This window comes from Coregonus lavaretus, assembly GCF_964263955.1.
Source record: "Coregonus lavaretus genome assembly, chromosome: 11".
NCBI lineage: Eukaryota > Metazoa > Chordata > Actinopteri > Salmoniformes > Salmonidae > Coregonus > Coregonus lavaretus.
Genome location: NC_139998.1, coordinates 38,682,977 through 38,701,978, shown reverse-complemented (window position 1 = coordinate 38,701,978; position 19,002 = coordinate 38,682,977). Strand labels below are relative to the sequence as shown.

At 42.4% G+C, this 19,002-nt stretch overlaps 2 protein-coding genes across 3 annotated transcripts; one reads left to right on the top strand and one right to left on the bottom strand.

Moving 5' to 3' along the window:
• Positions 1–27: 27 nt before the first annotated feature.
• LOC311137540 (U6 snRNA phosphodiesterase 1-like) lies at positions 28–9,183 on the bottom strand (the record flags this gene model as incomplete). Its single annotated transcript, XM_084172065.1, has 6 exons — positions 8,947–9,183; positions 7,860–8,026; positions 7,619–7,740; positions 7,062–7,223; positions 2,656–2,739; positions 28–33 (listed from the first exon to the last, which is right to left on the bottom strand). The coding sequence occupies exons 1-6, from the start codon at positions 9,090–9,092 to the stop codon at positions 28–30; spliced, it is 687 nt and encodes a 228-aa protein (XP_084028191.1). The 5' UTR covers positions 9,093–9,183.
• A 517-nt stretch (positions 9,184–9,700) lies between these two features.
• LOC311137429 (uncharacterized protein) lies at positions 9,701–17,229 on the top strand. 2 transcript variants are annotated; one of them, XM_084171925.1, is made up of 2 exons: positions 9,701–9,968; positions 11,405–17,229. In XM_084171925.1, exon 2 carries the CDS (start codon positions 11,704–11,706, stop codon positions 13,513–13,515), a length of 1,812 nt encoding a protein of 603 aa, XP_084028051.1. In that variant the 5' UTR covers positions 9,701–9,968; positions 11,405–11,703; the 3' UTR covers positions 13,516–17,229. The 2 variants fall into 2 exon arrangements, with proteins under 2 accessions (XP_084028051.1, XP_084028050.1); XM_084171924.1 differs by having other exon boundaries at positions 9,701–10,049.
• Positions 17,230–19,002: the final 1,773 nt, after the last annotated feature.

The window sequence follows — 19,002 nt, the reverse complement described above, 5'->3', positions numbered from 1 at the left end:
TATCCTTCTAGTTCACAAGTCACGCATTTAGGCCTGTAAAGATCAAACAGATTAAAACTTTAGTTGATAACTACCATTTCATACTAGGTCAAGTTGCTTTTAACTTGGTCAATAATGATTGAAGATAATTTGAAATACTCTTCTCAGGTCTAGGGTCAGTGATGTCTTGTGTCATACAGTACCTGTAGGAGCAATGCTTGCATACCAGAGGTGGCTGGTGGGAGGAGCTATCAAAGGACAGCTCATTGTAATGGCTGGAATGGAATAAATGGAACATACATTATGTGGTTTCCATATGTTTAATACCGTTTCATTTATTCTATTCCAGCCATTAAAATGAGCCTGGCCTCCTATAGCTCCTCCCACTAGCCGCCTCTGTTGCATACATAAATAAATGTTTTATCAAAACAAACCTCACGCATGAAGATGTTGCCATCTTTTAAGGAAGTTGTTTGACTTCAGGAGTTACAACTCAAATCAAATCACATCTTATTTGCCACATGCGCCGAATACAACAGGTGTAGACATTACAGTGAAATGCTTACTTATAAGCCCTTAACCAACAATGCAAAGTAAAACAAATAAAAAAACGTGTTAAGCAAAAATAATAAAAGCAAATAACTAAAGAGCAGCAGCAAATTGTCCGGGTAGCCATGATTAGCTGTTCAGGAGTCTTATGGCTTGGGGGTAGAAGCTGTTGAGAAGCCTTTTTGACCTAGACTTGGCGCTCCGGTACTGCTTGCCGTGCGGTAGCAGAGAGAACAGTCTATGACTAGGGTGGCTGGAGTCTTTGACAATTTTGAGGGCCTTCCTCTGACACCGCCTGGTATAGAGGTCCTGGATGGCAGGAAGCTTGGCCCCAGTGATGTACTGGGCCGTACGCACTACCCTCTGTAGTGCCTTGCGGTCGGAGGCCGAGCAGTTGCCATACCAGGCGGTGACGCAACCAGTCAGGATGCTCTCGACGGTGCAGCTGTAGAACTTTTTGAGGATCTGAGGACCCATGCCAAATGTTTTCAGTCTCCTGAGGGGGAACTGAAAACATTTGGCAACTCACTTCTTTTACAAAAATATAGATACAGTGGGGGAAAAAAGTATGTAGTCAGCCACCAATTGTGCAAGTTCTCCCACTTATAAAGATGAGAGAGGCCTGTAATTTTCATCATAGCTACACGTCAACTATGACAGACAAATTGAGATTTTTTTTCCCAGAAAATCACATTGTAGGATTTTTAATGAATTTATTTGCAAATTATGGTGGAAAATAAGCATTTGGTCACCTACAAACAAGCAAGATTTCTGGCTCTCACAGACCTGTAACTTCTTCTTTAAGAGGCTCCTCTGTCCTCCACTCGTTACCTGTATTAATGGCACCTGTTTGAACTTGTTATCAGTATAAAAGACACCTGTCCACAACCTCAAACAGTCACCCTCCAAACTCCACTATGGCCAAGACCAAAGAGCTGTCAAAGGACACCAGAAACAAAATTGTAGACCTGCACCAGGCTGGGAAGACTGAATCTGCAATAGGTAAGCAGCTTGGTTTGAAGAAATCAACTGTGGGAGCAATTATTAGGAAATGGAAGACATACAAGACCACTGATAATCTCCCTCGATCTGGGGCTCCACGCAAGATCTCACCCCGTGGGGTCAAAATGATCACAGAACCACAAAAAATCCCAGAACCACACGGGGGGACCTAGTGAATGACCTGCAGAGAGCTGGGACCAAAGTAACAAAGCCTACCATCAGTAACACACTACGCCGCCAGGGACTCAAATCCTGCAGTGCCAGACGTGTCCCCCTGCTTAAGCCAGTACATGTCCAGGCCCGTCTGAAGTTTGCTAGAGTGCATTTGGATGATCCAGAAGAGGATTGAGAGAATGTCATATGGTCAGATGAAACCAAAATATAACGTTTTGGTAAAAACTCAACTCGTCATGTTTGGAGGACAAAGAATGCTGAGTTGCATCCAAAGAACACCCTACCTACTGTGAAGCATGAGGGTGGAAACATCATGCTTTGGGGCTGTTTTTCTGCAAAGGGACCAGGATGACTGATCCGTGTAAAGGAAATAATGAATGGGGCCATGTATCGTGAGATTTTGAGTGAAAACCTCCTTCCATCAGCAAGGGCATTGAAGATGAAACGTGGCTGGGTCTTTCAGCATGACAATGATCCCAAACACACCGCCCGGGCAACGAAGGAGTGGCTTCGTAAGAAGCATTTCAAGGTCCTGGAGTGGCCTAGCCAGTCTCCAGATCTCAACCCCATAGAAAATCTGTGGAGGGAGTTGAAAGTCCGTGTTGCCCAGCGACAGCCCCAAAACATCACTGCTCTAGAGGAGATCTGCATGGAGGAATGGGCCAAAATACCAGCAACAGTGTGTGAAAACCTTGTGAAGACTTACAGAAAACGTTTGACCTGTGTCATTGCCAACAAAGGGTATATAACAAAGTATTGAGAAACTTTTGTTATTGACCAAATACTTATTTTCCACCATAATTTGCAAATAAAATCATAAAAAATCCTCCAATGTGATTTTCTGGAAAAAAAATTCTCATTTTGTCTGTCATAGTTGACGTGTACCTATGATGAAAATTACAGGCCTCTCTCTCTTGGTGGCTGACTAAATACTTTTTTTCCCCACTGTACCTGCAACTCCTGCAGACACTCTTTGCGAATGTGTTCCGTGCAGTCACCAACACACCAGGCCAGACTTACATGGAAGGAAGGATTCTAGAAGAAAAGTTTAAGTTCAGTGTTCACTCTTCATCTCATACAATAGTGTAAACTGTTTATTATCCATTCTTTGCTAAACAGTAGTGCTGTCACGATGCCAGAATTTTTACTTCGATACCGATACCAGGTTTAATATCACGATACTCAATACCATCACAATACTCAATACCAACGATACCACAGCAAAAAACAAAGGCATATTAGCCAAAGTCACAGAATGACATTTGATCCAGACAAATAAACTCAGCTAATGCTCTGTTCAATCATTGGGCATCTTTTGATTTCAATATCATTACATTTGAAATGTTTTACGTTAGAATTTTTCTGAGACAGCCATGTATAAATGAATGAACCAATTATACAATCTACCAACATAATGGTAATAATTTATTTGAATGGTAAATCTCTATTGATAAACTGGGTAAATCAAGATGTACCCTAGGCCTATTCATAGTACAAGTGAATGCATATTCAATAGGAGTGGCAGGTAGCTTAGTGGTTAAGAGCATTGTGCCAGTAACCGAAAGGTCGCTGGTTCTAATCCCCGGGCCGACTAGGTGAAAAATCTGTCGATGTGCCCTTGAGCAAGGCACTTAACCCTAATTGCTCCTGTAAGTCGCTCTGGATAAGAGCGTCTGCTAAATTACTAAAATGTAAATGAGTGTGTGCATGCATTGAGTTATTGAGCTTGTTTTGGCTCATTTCATTGGGCTACAGATTACAAACAATCTGTTTCCCTTCCATGTGGCACTTATTTTATTGTACTGATCAATAACATTTGCATAGAAGTTGCTTATTTTATTAAAGTGCGGCTGTTGCTTTAACCAGTAATGACGTCATTCACAGAGGGGCGCGGCATGTTGGAGCCAATGATGTATATAAACCCTGGATCACTAACGCTACTATGTATTGGCCAGAGAGGCTTCGAAGCCACCGGTCGGCCATATTGGCACTCCCCAGTAGGAGCAGTCCTCCATAGGAATGAATGGCATTCTACAGTATTTCAATTAAATGTTTCAAGGACAAAATTACATGTATTTAAGTATTTTGTTGTTTTAGTGGGGACAGTAACATTAGTAATTAAAAAAATTATACTTTAAGGAAAATTGTTTTTATTTGTATAGTTCCCATAATATAATTTAAAAGTATGCGTTAAGGTGTCTGTAATATAATAAACGTGATAGAAACGAATGTATACATGAATAAATGAATTTCTATAGCTTTTACAATGGTGAGAAAAAAGAAAAGAAAATGTATTCACTCACTAACTGTAAGTCGCTCTGGATAAGAGCCCTCAGTTTGCTGAGGTAATATAAACTTTGGCTGAGGAGAGACCGATTAAGTGAATGAATACCGTTTTTGGTGGCAACCAGCTTTGAAATTAGGATATTTTGCATCACAAACAAAGTACTTGGGTTGTGAATTGATATTAGTTTCAGCTGTAAACTAGCAAGTAAAGTTAGCCTACACCTCTGGAAGCTACCGGTATCTTATTGCATTGTAAATGTATTGTAGCCTGTATGGACATTGTTTTGCGAACAGTAATTAACAGTTTCAACATTTCTACATTCCGTGTCGCATTATTCAAGTGTGTTAGCTTCAAGTTCCTTGGTGTCCACATCACCAACGAACTATCATGGTCCAAACACACCAAGACAGTCGTGAAGAGGGCACGACAAAGCCTATTCCCCCTCAGGAGACTGAAAATATTTGGCATGGGTCCTCAGATCCTCCAAATGTTCTACAGCTGCACCATCGAGAGCATCCTGACTGGTTGCATCACCGCCTGGTATGGCAACTGCTCGGCCTCCGACTGCAAGGCACTACAGAGGGTACATCACTGGGGCCAAGCTTCCTGCCATCCAGGACCTCTATACCAGGCGGTGTCAGAGGAAGGCCCTCAAAATTGTCAAAGACTCCAGCCACCCTAGTCATAGACTGTTCTCTCTGCTACCGCACAGCAAGCGGTACCGGAACGCCAAGTCCAGGTCCAAAAGGCTTCTCAACAGCTTCTACCCCCAAGTCATAAGACTCCTGAACAGCTAATCATTGCTACCCAGACTATTTGCACTGCCCCCCCACCCCCACCCCCTCTTTTACGCTGCAGCTACTCTGTTTATTTATGCATAGTCACTTTAACTCTACCCACATGTACATATTACCTCAATTACCTCGACTAGCCGGTGCCCCCTCACATTGACTCTGCACCGGTACCACCCTGTATATAGCCTCCCTACTGTTATTTTATTTTACTGCTGCTCTTTAGTTATTTTTTATTTTATTTTTTTACTTAACACTTTAAAAAATGCATTGTTGGTTAAGGGCTTGTAATTAAGCATTTCACTGTAATTTCTACACCTGTTGTATTCGGCGCATGTGGCAAATAAAATTTGATTTGATTTGATTTAACTTCTGTGCAGCATGAGTGGGGAGATAAACATGATCTATCCCAGACTCCCAGTGCAGGCTAGCAATGAGTATGTGGAGCAGGCACGGTGCGCTCCGTGGGGGACATCGGCTGCGCTGATGGACAGACTTGATCCGTGAGACACATTTGACAGAAGTACCGAAAGTAACACAAATTCTAGTCCCGAAACGTTTTTCATGTTCTAGAATCAAAAATGTACGGTATACCTTGCAACACTGCTAAACAGTGCTACTAGCGTCTGAAACATGCTCCCAGTGTTGCCAACTGCAGTGCTGCCAACTATTTGCTGTCCTAAAAGTCGCTACATGACGTCATCGCCTAATTTGCATAATTGGCCATGTGCATGTAATTGTGATGGACGCTGTAGGAGAGGAATAACGTTGTGGGAGAGACAAAAAGTGAGTAAAAAACACCCTAAATATATTTAGAACTACAAATTAACTTTCTTCTGTCGATTCTTGTTGTTTTTATGTCACAAATTCCAACCCTTCTCCTTTATCCGGGCTTGGGACCGGCAAAAGTGACCCAAAAGAGACACTCTGGCGGAGTTACTTTTTATTTATTTTTTATTTATTATTTTTTTAGTTTAGTTTTCTTAAGTTTGGTTTGGTTTTTAACCATATGGTCCACTTAGGAGCCTACAACAAGTCACGGTTTAAAATGTTAATGTTTTACTATAACATTTAAAAAAAAATTGTATACAATCTAAATGGACCAAAAAGAGACAATAGAAAAAACTGTCAATGGCAATGTGAGAAAATTATGGTAACTAGTCTGGCCCTAATTCAGGTTAATATTTATTTTTTTCAGACACCCCTCCACACACACACACAGGCTGTGCTGGCTCACAGAAAGAGTGGGTCGTCGTCATTTTGGTCAAGGCCCTCTATGGCAGGTTCTGCAACTGAGGGAGCTGACTTAAAATGAGTAAGCAGCTAATGTGCCAAAAAGCTGCAAAACATTATCAGGCAGCTGGTGCTCATAGCAAGCCTCACCAGACAGCTTCAGTCCATATCGAATGTACAGGATGGAGTTAAGGGTCTGCAAGGACATCCGATTTCTAAGTTTGCTTTTTACCACACTCATCTGGCTGAATACTCTCTCGACTTCAGCATTCGAGTGTGGCAAGGACAACACAGACACAGCAGCCATGGCAAGTTCTTGAAACGGGTTGATATCAGCTGCATCCCTGAACTTCCAAATCTCACTCCAGAAGCCCAGTGTTTTTTGTCTCATTCCATTTACTAAGATGGATGGCACGCCATTGCTGGACAATCTTGTCTATCTCTGCAGGGGAGTAGCCAAGGAGCTTGGCAATTTTTTCTATTTCTCCAGGGCTCTTATTGTGCTTTAGAGTTTTCTCCACATTGAAAACTGACATGTACTGCAATGCTTCGATGTTGTCCGGCAGTCTCACCCTCAACTCATTAGTGAAGGAGATGGTGAAGGCTACACACCGCTTTCGGACATTGTTTTCATCCTCAAGCGCAAGGTGGAGCTCAGCTGCCTTTGACTCAAAAAGGTAACCAAGGTACGGTTTGGGACTGATGTATCCATCTATTGGCCCTTTCAGTACATCAACATTTGCCAGTGAATTCAGCACCCTGCTGCTCACAGACTTGATCAGGCTAACCAAGCTATCAAGTAGCTTAAGAGGATCTACTTGCTCTCCCTCAAAAGCCTTGATGGCCAACTGTACCTCACCCTGCACTGACTTCAAAAAAGTCTGATACAACATGTTTTGAGGATCGCTGTACATGGAGTATAAAACCTCAGCCATGTAGCAGTGTTCACTGGACTTGGTGACTGTGAAATGCAGCCTAAGCTCCTCCCACTAGTCCAAAATGAGTGAAACCGCAGGTTCAATGGAGAGCCAACGTTTGGCACACACCTTGGTTATCTGTAAAGGTTTCTCCCAACAGTTGATGGTCTCATATATGGCCTTGTAGGCCTCCCTGCGCTTTGGAGACACTGAAAACCAGTTATAAGTCTCTCGTACCAAGTACTCCACACTATGGTGGATAGTGTCATTGGAAGCATGACTTACAGCAAGCTGCAGAGAGTGGCACACACAGCGAATAAGAACCAGATCTTTGAGGCCAGACTCCACCTTCAGCACTTTATGGACCCCATTGTTAATCCCCGTCATAAGAGGCATTGTCAGTCCATATCCCCAGGAGTTTCTCTTTTTTAAGACAACACTTCTCGAGGAAAGCCACAACAGCACAGGCTATAGATTTGGCATCTCCTCCCTCCAACTCAACAAGCCCCAGAAATGTTGATACAATTGTCTGCTTGGTGTCACTAAAGTACCTTATCACAACCCCCAGGTACTTAGAAACACTTACATCCGTGGACTCATCGAGGAGGAGGCTGAAATGCTGGTCCCCCACATCTGCAACCAACCTTTTCAGAATGTATGTTGCTAGAACACTATTAATCATTTCTGTGCACTTTGTCCTGTGATAGACTGATGTGAAACTCGTCTGTATGAGTGAGGGAGATGCCATGGGATGCTGCTACTTTAGTCATCTCATCAAGCAGCTCCAAGAACCCTTCCACTGGGATGTCTAAGGAGGGAAATAAGAAGAAGTAGTGGGATGTTAAGACCGAGAGCAAACAACTCTTCAAGACAAAAACATTGTGCATGTGATGTGAGTGAATGTAGCTCTGAAGATAAGGCATTTACATGGAAAGTACACGTAAGTGGCCCAGTTTCTCCTCTCGTGTTTGAAGGATTGAATCAGTCCACCATGTTGCATGCTGTCCTCAGTCTGTGGGTCCTCATCTTCCTCTGTAAACATATCCAGCACACTGCCAGGAAGAGGCAGTCTGGACTTAGAGTCATCTTCCTCCCTGTGCACAGAGACAGTTGTTGAGATGGTCCAAACACACCAAGACAGTCATGAAGAGGGCACGACAAAGCCTATTCCCCCTCAGGAGACTGAAAAGATTTGGCATGGGTCCTCAGATCCTCAAAAAGTTATACAGCTGCACTATCGAGAGCATCCTGACTGGTTGCATCACCGCCTGGTATGGCAACTGCTCGGCCTCCGACCGCAAGGCACTACAGAGGGTAGTGCGAATGGCCCAGTACATCACTGGGGCCAAGCTTCCTGCCATCCAGGACCTCTATACCAGGCGGTGTCAGAGGAAGGCCCTCAAAATTATCAAAGACTCCAGGAACTCTAGTCATAGACTGTTCTCTCTGCTACCGCACAGCAAGCGGTACCGGAGCGCCAAGTCTAGGTCCAAAAGGCTTCGTAACAGCTTACACCCCCAAGCCATAAGACTCCTGAACAGCTAATCATGGTTACCCGGACTATTTGCATTGCCCCCCCACCCCCTTTTACGCTGCTGCTACTCTGTTTATTATTTATGTATAGTCACTTTAACTCTACCCACATGTACATATTACATCAATTACCTCGACTAACTGGTGCCCCCACACATTGACTCTGTACCGGTACCCCCTACTGTTATTTTATTTTACTGCTGCTCTTTAATTATTTGCTTTTTTTAAAATCTTAAACTGCATTGTTGGTTATGGGCTTGCAAGTAAGCATTTCACTGTAATGTCTACACCTGTTGTATTCGGCGCATGTGGCAAATACAAATTGATTTCATTTGATTGTGATTACAGATATCCATGCAGGAAAACATTTAGGTTAAATGCAAGTTAAATCAATGAGACAGCCTACTATGAAATCTCTCATACTAGTATATCTAATTAATAACAAAGAATAGTTCAAACAATGTTCGGGAAAGGAACCTACCTTGCTTTGGTGGTGTGTTCCTCTGATTTGTGCTTCTTCCTTAATGAGTTGTCATCTTTGTGCCAACATCGCAGCCTTTTTGTTACATCCTCTAATAGTACATTTTCTGTTTCCTCTTCAGAGCTGCTACTGTTACTGACTAACATTCCAATATGTAAAGCTTTCAATTACAAATTCATATATACATTTTCTTGATTTCTGTCATAAAAAGAAAAATAAGAAATGGGCACAGTGACGTTACAGAAGCGTTGACCAATGAATGGCTTGCGCAGGCATGCAATATACTTCCGATAAAAACAAACCGTTGTTGTGGTAATTTATGTCCCCCTGAAACAAAGTACCGTTCAAATAGGTTCCATCTTCAGTGACGTTCTGAATAAATGTTCACAGTAGCCTATATTTAATCATCATTTACATAATGGTGGTATAATTTAACTAGCTAATTATGTGGTGTATTTAAATGTATATGTGATTATCATGTCAGAACAGAAGTGATTATTTGAAACAACCTCTATATATCAGCATCTTCATGGGTTACAAAACATAGCAAAGCAGCCACACATTTATATAGCTTTCCCGTACTTACAATCAATAACATTATTTGTGAAAATACACAACTATATTACTGTAATGCATAGCTATAAATAGAGAATCACTGAAGAAAGATAAAAGCAATTCCTTGCAGGTTCCGGGTATGTGTTGTGAGCGTGCCAATTAAACCTTGGATTATTCATGTTCCCGTGCATGGGCAGGATCTCTGAGGCTAGTCAGTTAGCTAGCTAGCGTTTTATTTAAAACATATATCGCCTTTTTGAGCGGGAGGAGTGTGGCCTAGCTATCACATATTGACAGGGCGTTGACGAAGTTAACCACTCGGGGCAAAATAGAATATTACACATTTAGTGGGGTCATTTCGAACGACACAAAAGCTCTGCATTCTTTGGCTCTAGTGCCAAACCCGCTTGAACAAGAGAGCGGCCAAATCTTCGACTGACGGAGGCTGAGTGCGGATATGAAAGGAGGTATTGTTGGGCCTACGATTTTTTTTTTCTTCTGTCAAAATCGTCAGACGCTACAAAAAAACTATCGTCAAAACGTTAAAGGTATGTTACCAGCAATACTGTCCCAAAAATGTTACTAATTTATTTACTGCGTCTGTAGATCAGTTTAATACAATAGCAGAATATTTTACTAGCAAACGCAACGTTAGCTATGCTAGCTAGCTAGCCATACAGATATCTGCTGCTATGCTTCTGCTATATGAGACAGCGACTGCCGCCCGCCTCCGTTAACAAATGATGGGCCGTATGCGTTTCTCTCTCGTGTGGCAAATGCAATGGCGTAACTAGCTAGGTAAATCGAGTTGTTTTTCTTCGGTTTGCATTCGTGCGCAAACACCGACCAAATGGATTCTTATTGATTGTGCACGCAGTGGATGATTTTGAATATGCATGCAACCAATACTGTAATCATGGGGAACACCGATCGTAAATCAACCCAAAACAATATGATTTACATATCCTGAAAGGAGTAACGTTAAGGGCATTACTAGGCATGAGTGCTCACCCGATAGAATGTTTAGAAAAATAGCCTGGTGTACTTGGACGCACCAGTTTAAATATTGTCTGCCTCCCTAAAATACATTTAAAAGAACAACCTGGACTCAGGGGTAGACGTGTTTCCCTCCATTTAGTATGATATGTTACGTTTCATATGGTATGTATTAATTTGTGGATGTCCATCATGTATGATATGTTACGAATTGCAATTTGTACAATATGTTACGAATTTGTAAATAGGTATGACATGTTATGTATTCCAATTTGTTGTGGCTAATGTTAGCTATGTGGTTAACGTTAGCAAGACTAGGAGTTAGGTTAAAGGGTTAAGGTTAGGTGAAGGGTTAACAACATGCTAAGTAGTTGCAAAATAGCTACAAAGTAGTATGTAAAGTTGTCCAAGATGAGATTCGAACATGCCACCTTTTGGGTTGCTAGACGTTTGCGTTTATATGTCCACCCCGACCAACCACCCTCCTTTTGCCTTAAGTAACCTTACTTCTTATGTAATATACTAAACTTAATATATCCTAGTAATCTGAGTGTGCCGTATTTACATTTACTATGTTATGTCTAGTCTATGAGACCAGGTTGAAAAGAAGGGCATGCCCTTGGATATGGCTATTTTGTTGTGTGTTTGTGGTGATGGATCATTAGACAAGTAAGCTGGAATAAAGTAGCCCTCTACAGCTGCTTTTTAATCTGATGGATGGATAGAGTAGTAGCAGTGTTGTTTTCTGACCTGCTTCCTCTGAAGTCTATCCTTTTGGGCTCTGATAATTATTCTGTTGTCTCAGGGGAAGTCTCTGTGAAACTGAGATTTTGCACTTCTTCTAGGATGCCATACCGCACACATTACTAGTGAATAGTTTAATAATAATTGTTCCCTTTTTCTGCAGTTATCAGAAGAGGACTGAAGACTCATGGAGACAGTGGGTTTTATTTTTTTCTAAATTTAAATGTCTTTGCAGCAGGTGTTCTTCCTCTGCATATAATTTTCAGACACCTAATCTATTGCATCCTAAAAACAAGCCCTTTTTTAAATATATTTTTATTTAGTGATGTTCTCCACTGAAATGGCAGACTAAATTACTGACTTTCCACACTACCGACCCGTCCACCAATCAATGTACCTTAGATTTTTCTTCATAAAAGCCCCCACTACGATACAAAACTGAATCCCTACACGAGAGCCAGGATGAGTGAGGCGTGGCAGCAGCATGCTGTTGCTCCCCCTCCGGTGGTGCACACCATACCACCGGGGGCGGAGAACGCATTGGGCTGCGCCGTCTATGGTATCGTCCTGCAGCCTGACCCCACTCTGCAGCAGTCGCAGCAGCAGCAGCACCAGCATGGCCAGCAGCACAGCCAGCAGCATGGGCAGCAGCAGCACCCTACCCAGGTACAGCAGCCCTCTCTGCAGGTAGGGGGCGAGGGCGGTCACAAGTGTGGAGCATGCGGCCACGACATCTCCCACCTGGCCAACCCACATGAGCACCAGTGTATGGTGAGCCAGGACCGCTCCTTCCAATGCACCCAGTGCATGAAGATCTTCCACCAGGCCACTGATCTGCTGGAGCACCAGTGTGTGCAGGTGGAGCAGAAGCCCTTTGTGTGTGGTGTGTGTAAGATGGGCTTCTCCCTGCTCACCTCGCTGGCACAGCACCACACCTCGCACAACAGCACCAACCCCATGAAATGCTCCATCTGTGAGAAGACCTACCGACCGGGCTCCTCTGGGAACACCACGCCCTCCTCCTCTGCCACCAACCCTCAGCAGCCATCTGCTGATGGAGCCTCCTCCAGTGGGAGTGCGACAGTGGGATCCTCTTCCTCAATTACATTTCCATCGGCCCGTGACAGGCCCTACAAGTGTTCCGTCTGTCAGAAGGGTTTCAGGCACCTGTCAGAGCTGGCCCGCCACGAGCGTGTGCACACCGGAGAGAAGCCCTTCAAGTGTGACACATGTGACAAGAGCTTCAGCCAGTCCTCTCACCTGGCCCATCACCAGCGCACCCACAGCTCAGAGCGTCCATACAAATGTGCTGTGTGTGACAAGAGCTTCAAGCACCGCTCCCACCTGGTGCGCCACATGTACGCCCATTCCGGAGAGCACCTGTTTAAGTGCAACCTGTGTGAACTGCACTTCAAGGAGTCTTCTGAGCTGCTGCATCATCCATGCCACCCACAAGGGGCACGCCCCTTCCGCTGTGCAACCTGTGGAAAGGGCTTCAAGCGTCCATCAGACCTGCGGCAGCATGAGCGCACTCACTCTGAGGAGCGTCCCTTCCACTGTGAGGAGTGCCAGATGAGTTTCAAACAGCAGTATGCCCTGGTGCGACACAGGCGCACACACAAAAACCCATCTGACCGCCCCTTCAAGTGCAACCTTTGTGACAAAGGCTTCTTGCAGCCATCCCATCTGCTGTACCACCAGCACGTCCACGGCATGGAGAACCTGTTCAAGTGCGCGTCCTGCCAGAAGGAATTCAGTCAGTCAGGAGAGCTGCTGCGCCACAAATGTGGTGAGTCGTCCTCTTCATCTAGGGAGACAGACAAGCCTTACAAATGTGACGTGTGCGGCAAGGGATACAAGAAGAGTTCAACACTGCAGCGACATCAGAACTCGCACTGTCAAGAGAAGCCCCTGAAGTGCTCCCTTTGTGACCGCCGCTTCCTGTCATCCTCAGAGTTTGTGCAGCACCGCTGCGACCCGTCCCGAGAGAAGCCCCTCAAGTGTCCCGAATGCGAGAAGCGCTTCAAGTACTCGTCTGACCTGAATCGGCACAAGCGTGTCCACACCGGGGAGAAGCCCTACAAGTGTGCTAGCTGTGATAAAGGCTTTAAGCAACGGGAGCACCTGGCCAAGCATCAGAGTGTGCATTCCAGAGATGCCCAGTTCAAGTGTGTTTGGTGTGGAGAGCGCTTTGGAGACCTGGGAGCTTTGCAGGAGCACACAGTCCAGCACACAGCTGAAGGAGGGGGTTACCCTGTGCCACCTTGCATATAGTCACACCCCTCCGCTCTGTACAAGTTCATAGCAAACGTCCCTGTCTACCATTAATTTGCAGCACCCAGCTTAACACACTTGAACTGGGCATCTCTGGAGTGCACACTCTGGTGCTTTCCAGAGATGCCCAGTTCAAATGCTTTGGAGACCTGGGAGCCTTGCAGGAGCACACAGTCCAGCACACATCTGAAGGAAGGGTTACCCGATGGTAGGTTACGCTGTGCCACTTTGCATATAGACATACCCTTCCCTTCTTTTCCAGTCCATAGCAAATGTCCCTGCCTACTCTTAATTTTCCCCCAGCATATACAATCCATACCCTCACTCCCATCTGAAAACTGATACCAGTCCACTCCCCCCCACACCCTAAGAAACCCATACAATTTATAATTGTAAAAAAAAAATAGAAGTCACTGCTTTAGGGCTACCATCTGAAAGACAGAGGAGGAGAAGCCAACAAGGATATGTCTTTCACTTCAAACCCTAGGGTGGATGTTCTAGCCCAGGTCAATTACCCTATCTATCCTTACCTTCTTGAATCAACTTCCCTGCAAGTGGGGAAAAAAATAAGAAATGTAAATCACCACATTAGCCTACATTTCTGTCTATGAAAAGCTTTGCATTTGTACATAAATTACCTTGTAGATAAAATACAGAAAAAGAAAAGGGGGATGTGGACCAGTTCCCCTTGTGATGACCTGCTTGACTGGTGTTAAGGGTTGCACCATGACCCAGAACTATTCTCTTGTCAACAGTGGTTGTCACTCTAGAACCCATCTACAGAGATCCTGCATGCATTGTTACATTCTCTTACCCAGGATACTCAAGACTTATGTGATTGCTAAGTTTCAGCAGCTGCTACAGTCTACTGATGGCCTCATGCTTTTATTTTTATTTTGGAATCAATTACTCTGTATCAACTCTGATTTATAAAATGTTTTGCTTGGTGGGTGGAGGGTCAAGATTATTGTGTATTGGTTACTTTTCCACAACCTCATCACTGTAGTAGCAGTGTATGCATATCAGGAAATGGAACCGGTACAGGGAACAGAACAGACAAAAATTGAGGACCAGAATCAGAACCAGGAACGAAAGTGATCTATACTTTTCCGGAACAGAACCGTTATTTTAAAAGCATGGGAACCGGTTAATAACATTATTTTACGTTCCAGGTATTTTTTTTCTCCAGTCCCACAAACACAACAATGCGCTTATGCAAAGCCCTCACTCTGTCACTCAGAAAATATTTGCGAGTGTGTGTAGGTTACCTGTCCCTCCCCCTCCGACGCACTGTAGCCTACTGACGTTACAAGTGTGATTCAGAAATTAGAGATTTTTTTTATTAGAGAAGAATGTATTCACTTTTTCAATGCTGGATAACTATAGCATCCTTATGTTTCACATTGGATTTATTAACTACAAAAAGGTAAGATGTGTTTTTATTTGAATTCTGGTGTCGCTCTGCACACACAAGCTTGTTAGCTAGCTCTCGTCCAACTTTAAGCCAACTCTTATCAAGTTCAAGGACATTCAAAGTTCCTACTTAGAAGCCGCTCCTCCGTAGGTATAATTGTGTGGGCCTAATTCAGATAATGCATGTCATAACAAGATGCCCAGCACTTCAAGCCGCCTCCTCCACCCTCTCTCGAGCTCTCCCCACCTGCAAAATTTCAGTCACATCTCGCGCCCTACACTTGTCTGACGTCTATTGCATGTGTAAACAACTATCGCTTGCCCGCGCCATAGCAAGCTGTTCTATCCACACTGATTGGTGAAGTAATTTAATGTCGAGCTAAATGTAGAGATTTTAAAAGGAATGATATAAACCATTACTTTTTTGGGTGGAACGTAACGGTGGAACGTAACGGGAAAAAAGAATGGTTCTGTTCTTCAGAACGAAACAATTGGAAAATAATTTTGGTTCCTACCCCTGATGTATATACAATAAAATCACACCTCTACTCTTTGCTTTGGTATTTTTACGCTTTTTTATGTACACGTATCAACTCCAACTAGAAGTGTTTTTTTTTTTGTTTTTATTGTGCTATTGTGAAATATTACAAATGTTTGTGAGTGTATGTGAAAGTATATGTGGCCATCATTGTGGCAACTACAGTTTGTACCAAAACACCATTGTACTGCACCAGATCCCAAAGGTGTGGAGATTAACCAGCTGAAGTATCAATACTTCTCACTGCTATACAGAAATATATATTTCACACTAATATACAGTTCATATTCCTACAGAGATCAGTGAGAGATCTGTGCTGAAAATGTCTAAAACCTGATCAAACTTCCTCTTACGGCGTGTATGTAGTACAGTATGTATGTGAGTATGTTTACCAGTTTGGTTACAGAAGTTGCATAATTGTCTCTAAAACTGCATTGGCTGTTTTTGTATTTTAACTTTTTATCATATGGGGACTTTAAATGTTTTTCATCTTTTGAAGTCATAGTTATGATAGTGGTGGTATGTTGCAAGTTTCCAAGGAGAACATTCTGTCTGTAAGCCCTAAAAGGATTCTGACCCCTGGTGCTCCTTTGAGTGTATTCGGATGAATGATTGTTGAGTCATGTCTGTGAAAATGGAATCCTAGCTGTGAAGTGAATTGTATAAAACATACATTTGGTGTAGAATTTTGGTAGGTCTGTATAGTTTTAGTTAACCCCAGTTATGTCAGAAACTTATCTGCAGTATATTTGTGCAGATCATGTTAACTTCTGGTTTTTATAGCCTTTTTTTTATAGCATCCTTACCAAAATGGGCTGCTTAAGCTTGATTGCAAAAATAATGGATTGAACCTCTTTGTAGTCTAAATGGTAAGGCAACTAATAAGGTTAAAATCTGTGTGAACTTTGAGGGCAAATTCAATGTGGCTCAAATTGAACTCAACTTGTGTTTTTGTGTGTGGGGGGGTCTTTTATTTTTATGGAAGTATTTCAAGGGGACATGTTTTGTCCCATTTGGTTGTGGATTTGTGGTTTGAGTGCAGTATTGGAAAACAATTTTATGATAAAGTAATGCTAACTTTGAGGAAGGTTCTTTTTATATTCAGTTTCAGTAGACTGTTAAACTGGGGTCAGGGTTATTTAGAAACCCATTCTACTCCATCTGACTGCCTCCATGTTGTTGCTCTGTTTCTTGTACTGTGCTGTGTGTTTTCTCCATCATCATCATCATCATCTGAGGTGGGCTAACAGTTGGTGTCATTTGTCTGTCGTGTTTGTCTTTCATCTGGCATTAAGACAACATCAAAGAGCAGTTGCGAATTTAATTAAAAAGAAAAGTACTGTATATGTTTAGTTTACATTTTATATTAATATTATTTTAAAATCTATATGAATATCTATATTCTTGGAAGGAGTTAACAGGGCCTTTTAGGATGTAATGGGGAAAATGTTTGATTGATGGAAAGGTCATTAGGACTGTGATTGACATGACTTTTGATCTGGTGTAGTGCATAACGGTTAGCCCCTGCCTATTGACCCTGCTTTCTCTGTTCTGTGCATGCCTGCTGTGTTAGTAACTGTAATCTGTCCCAGGTATTAGTGCTTCAGATGGCACTTATTCCGCATAGCTTTTTTCAAATTGTTGTATGTGAATGATGTAGTAAAAAAATAATCGTGACAACGTACAGTATGTGTACATTCATGCTAAGATATCTGTATGTAGCATTCAATACACACAGCACTAACAAATAAACTTTTTTCATTTATAAAGGGGGGGTGTCATGCATGTCTAATTGGAGAGGGGACTGATGTATTCTTTCAGGGTTTTTTAAGTAGATTAGGTAGTTAAACAATATGACAAGATGTGTACATTCACTAAAGTCACATTTTCTCATTTGTAATATGGTGTGTAACACTTGCTTAAATACAGACAATAACATGTCCTTTATGCTACCAAGTAGAATGACACTGCACTTACCATTGATAATGTAGTACACAAATATAACACTCATTTTCTAGTTAATTGTAGTCTTGGTTAACCCAGAACTAAAATCTTGCATAATTTGGTCACACTACAAAATGTTACTCAAGTGTTCACTTTGATAAAAGCACCAGATTTGGTACAGCTGTAGATTTATGTACCCTGAAAAGATTTAGATATGGAGCCACTGCAGATTTGGCCCCTGAGGGGGCGTGGCAGCCATTTTTCAAAATTGCCTCTGACTGTAACACTTAATATAGAGGACTGCTTTGTGGTAAAGGCACCAAATTAGTCATAGAGCTAGATTTATGGACCCTGAAAAGATTTAGATATGGAGCCACCCCAGATTTGGGCCATGGCGGCCATCTCACAAAATGGCTGCCGACTACCACTATTTTACAGTTCAGAAGGACTATTTTGAGAGATGCATTTGACACGGAAGTACATTTACGTAGCTTGAAAATATTTAGATGTGGAGCCACAACAGATTTGGCCCCTGGGGGCTGTGACTGCCATCTTACAAAATGGCCACTGTCGGTAATACGTTGCAGTTCTGAAGGCTTTTTTGTTAGATAAACAACAAATTTAGGACAGAGATAAATGTATGTACTCTGAAAAGATCTGGCAGCAATCTTACAAAATGCATTTGACCCCAATTAGGCTATATGTTAGTTTCGAGATCCTTGTGTACATCTCCCAATGTTTTGGTAACATACCTGCTATTGGTTCATATATGGCATTGGTTGATGTACATTGTACAGCATACAATTGAATACAAGGTGTCTGGTCAGGTCCAAAGCCACGAGATATTGCTTAGTAGCCAATAGTAAGTTAGCTGCTTAGTTACAGGGCTTTTGATGCTGTGCTGATCTCTTTTGATATTCTGTCTGTTGCTCCACTGACTCAATAATACAGTGCATTCGGAAAGTATTCAGAACCCTTGACTTTTTCCACATTTTGTTACGTTACAGCCTTATTCTAAAATGGGGAAAAATAATTTAATCAATTTTAGAATAAGGCTGTAACGTAACAAAATGTTTAAAAAATCAAGGGGTCTGAATACTTTCTGAATGCACTGTAATTATCTTAATATAGCTGTGAGCAGCAATGAATGGGGTTCACAGGATGACAAATAGAACTCGATCAGTTGGATAACAAAGCAAGCACTATCATGTAGGAACTATCTTCCTTTATGTGCAATCATGAGTCTAAATAAAAAATGTGCTAATATGCATCTACTGGTATAGTTTGGCCATCTTTGAATGCATTAACATTATTTTCTCACTCTTCAGGGCCTATTGTGATGAGACCAAATTTGGAGAGAATCAGATTATTTTAAGCAAAAGTGTTACATTGTAAAAAAAACCTGAATTGTTAATATACTGAACAAAAATATAAACGCAACATGTAAAGTGTTGGTCCCATGTTTCATGAGATGAAATAAAAGATCCCAGAATTTTTCCATACGCACAAATAGCTTATTTCTGTCTAATTTTGTTTACATAAAGGCGAAAGAAACGCACACCTATTTAGGCGAGGTGCTGGCTGACGACGTA

Bases quoted from the DNA above. Each gene is read 5' to 3' on its own strand.
- LOC311137429 (XM_084171925.1), top strand. From the start codon at position 11,704: ATGAGTGAGGCGTGGCAGCAGCATGCTGTTGCTCCCCCTCCGGTGGTG.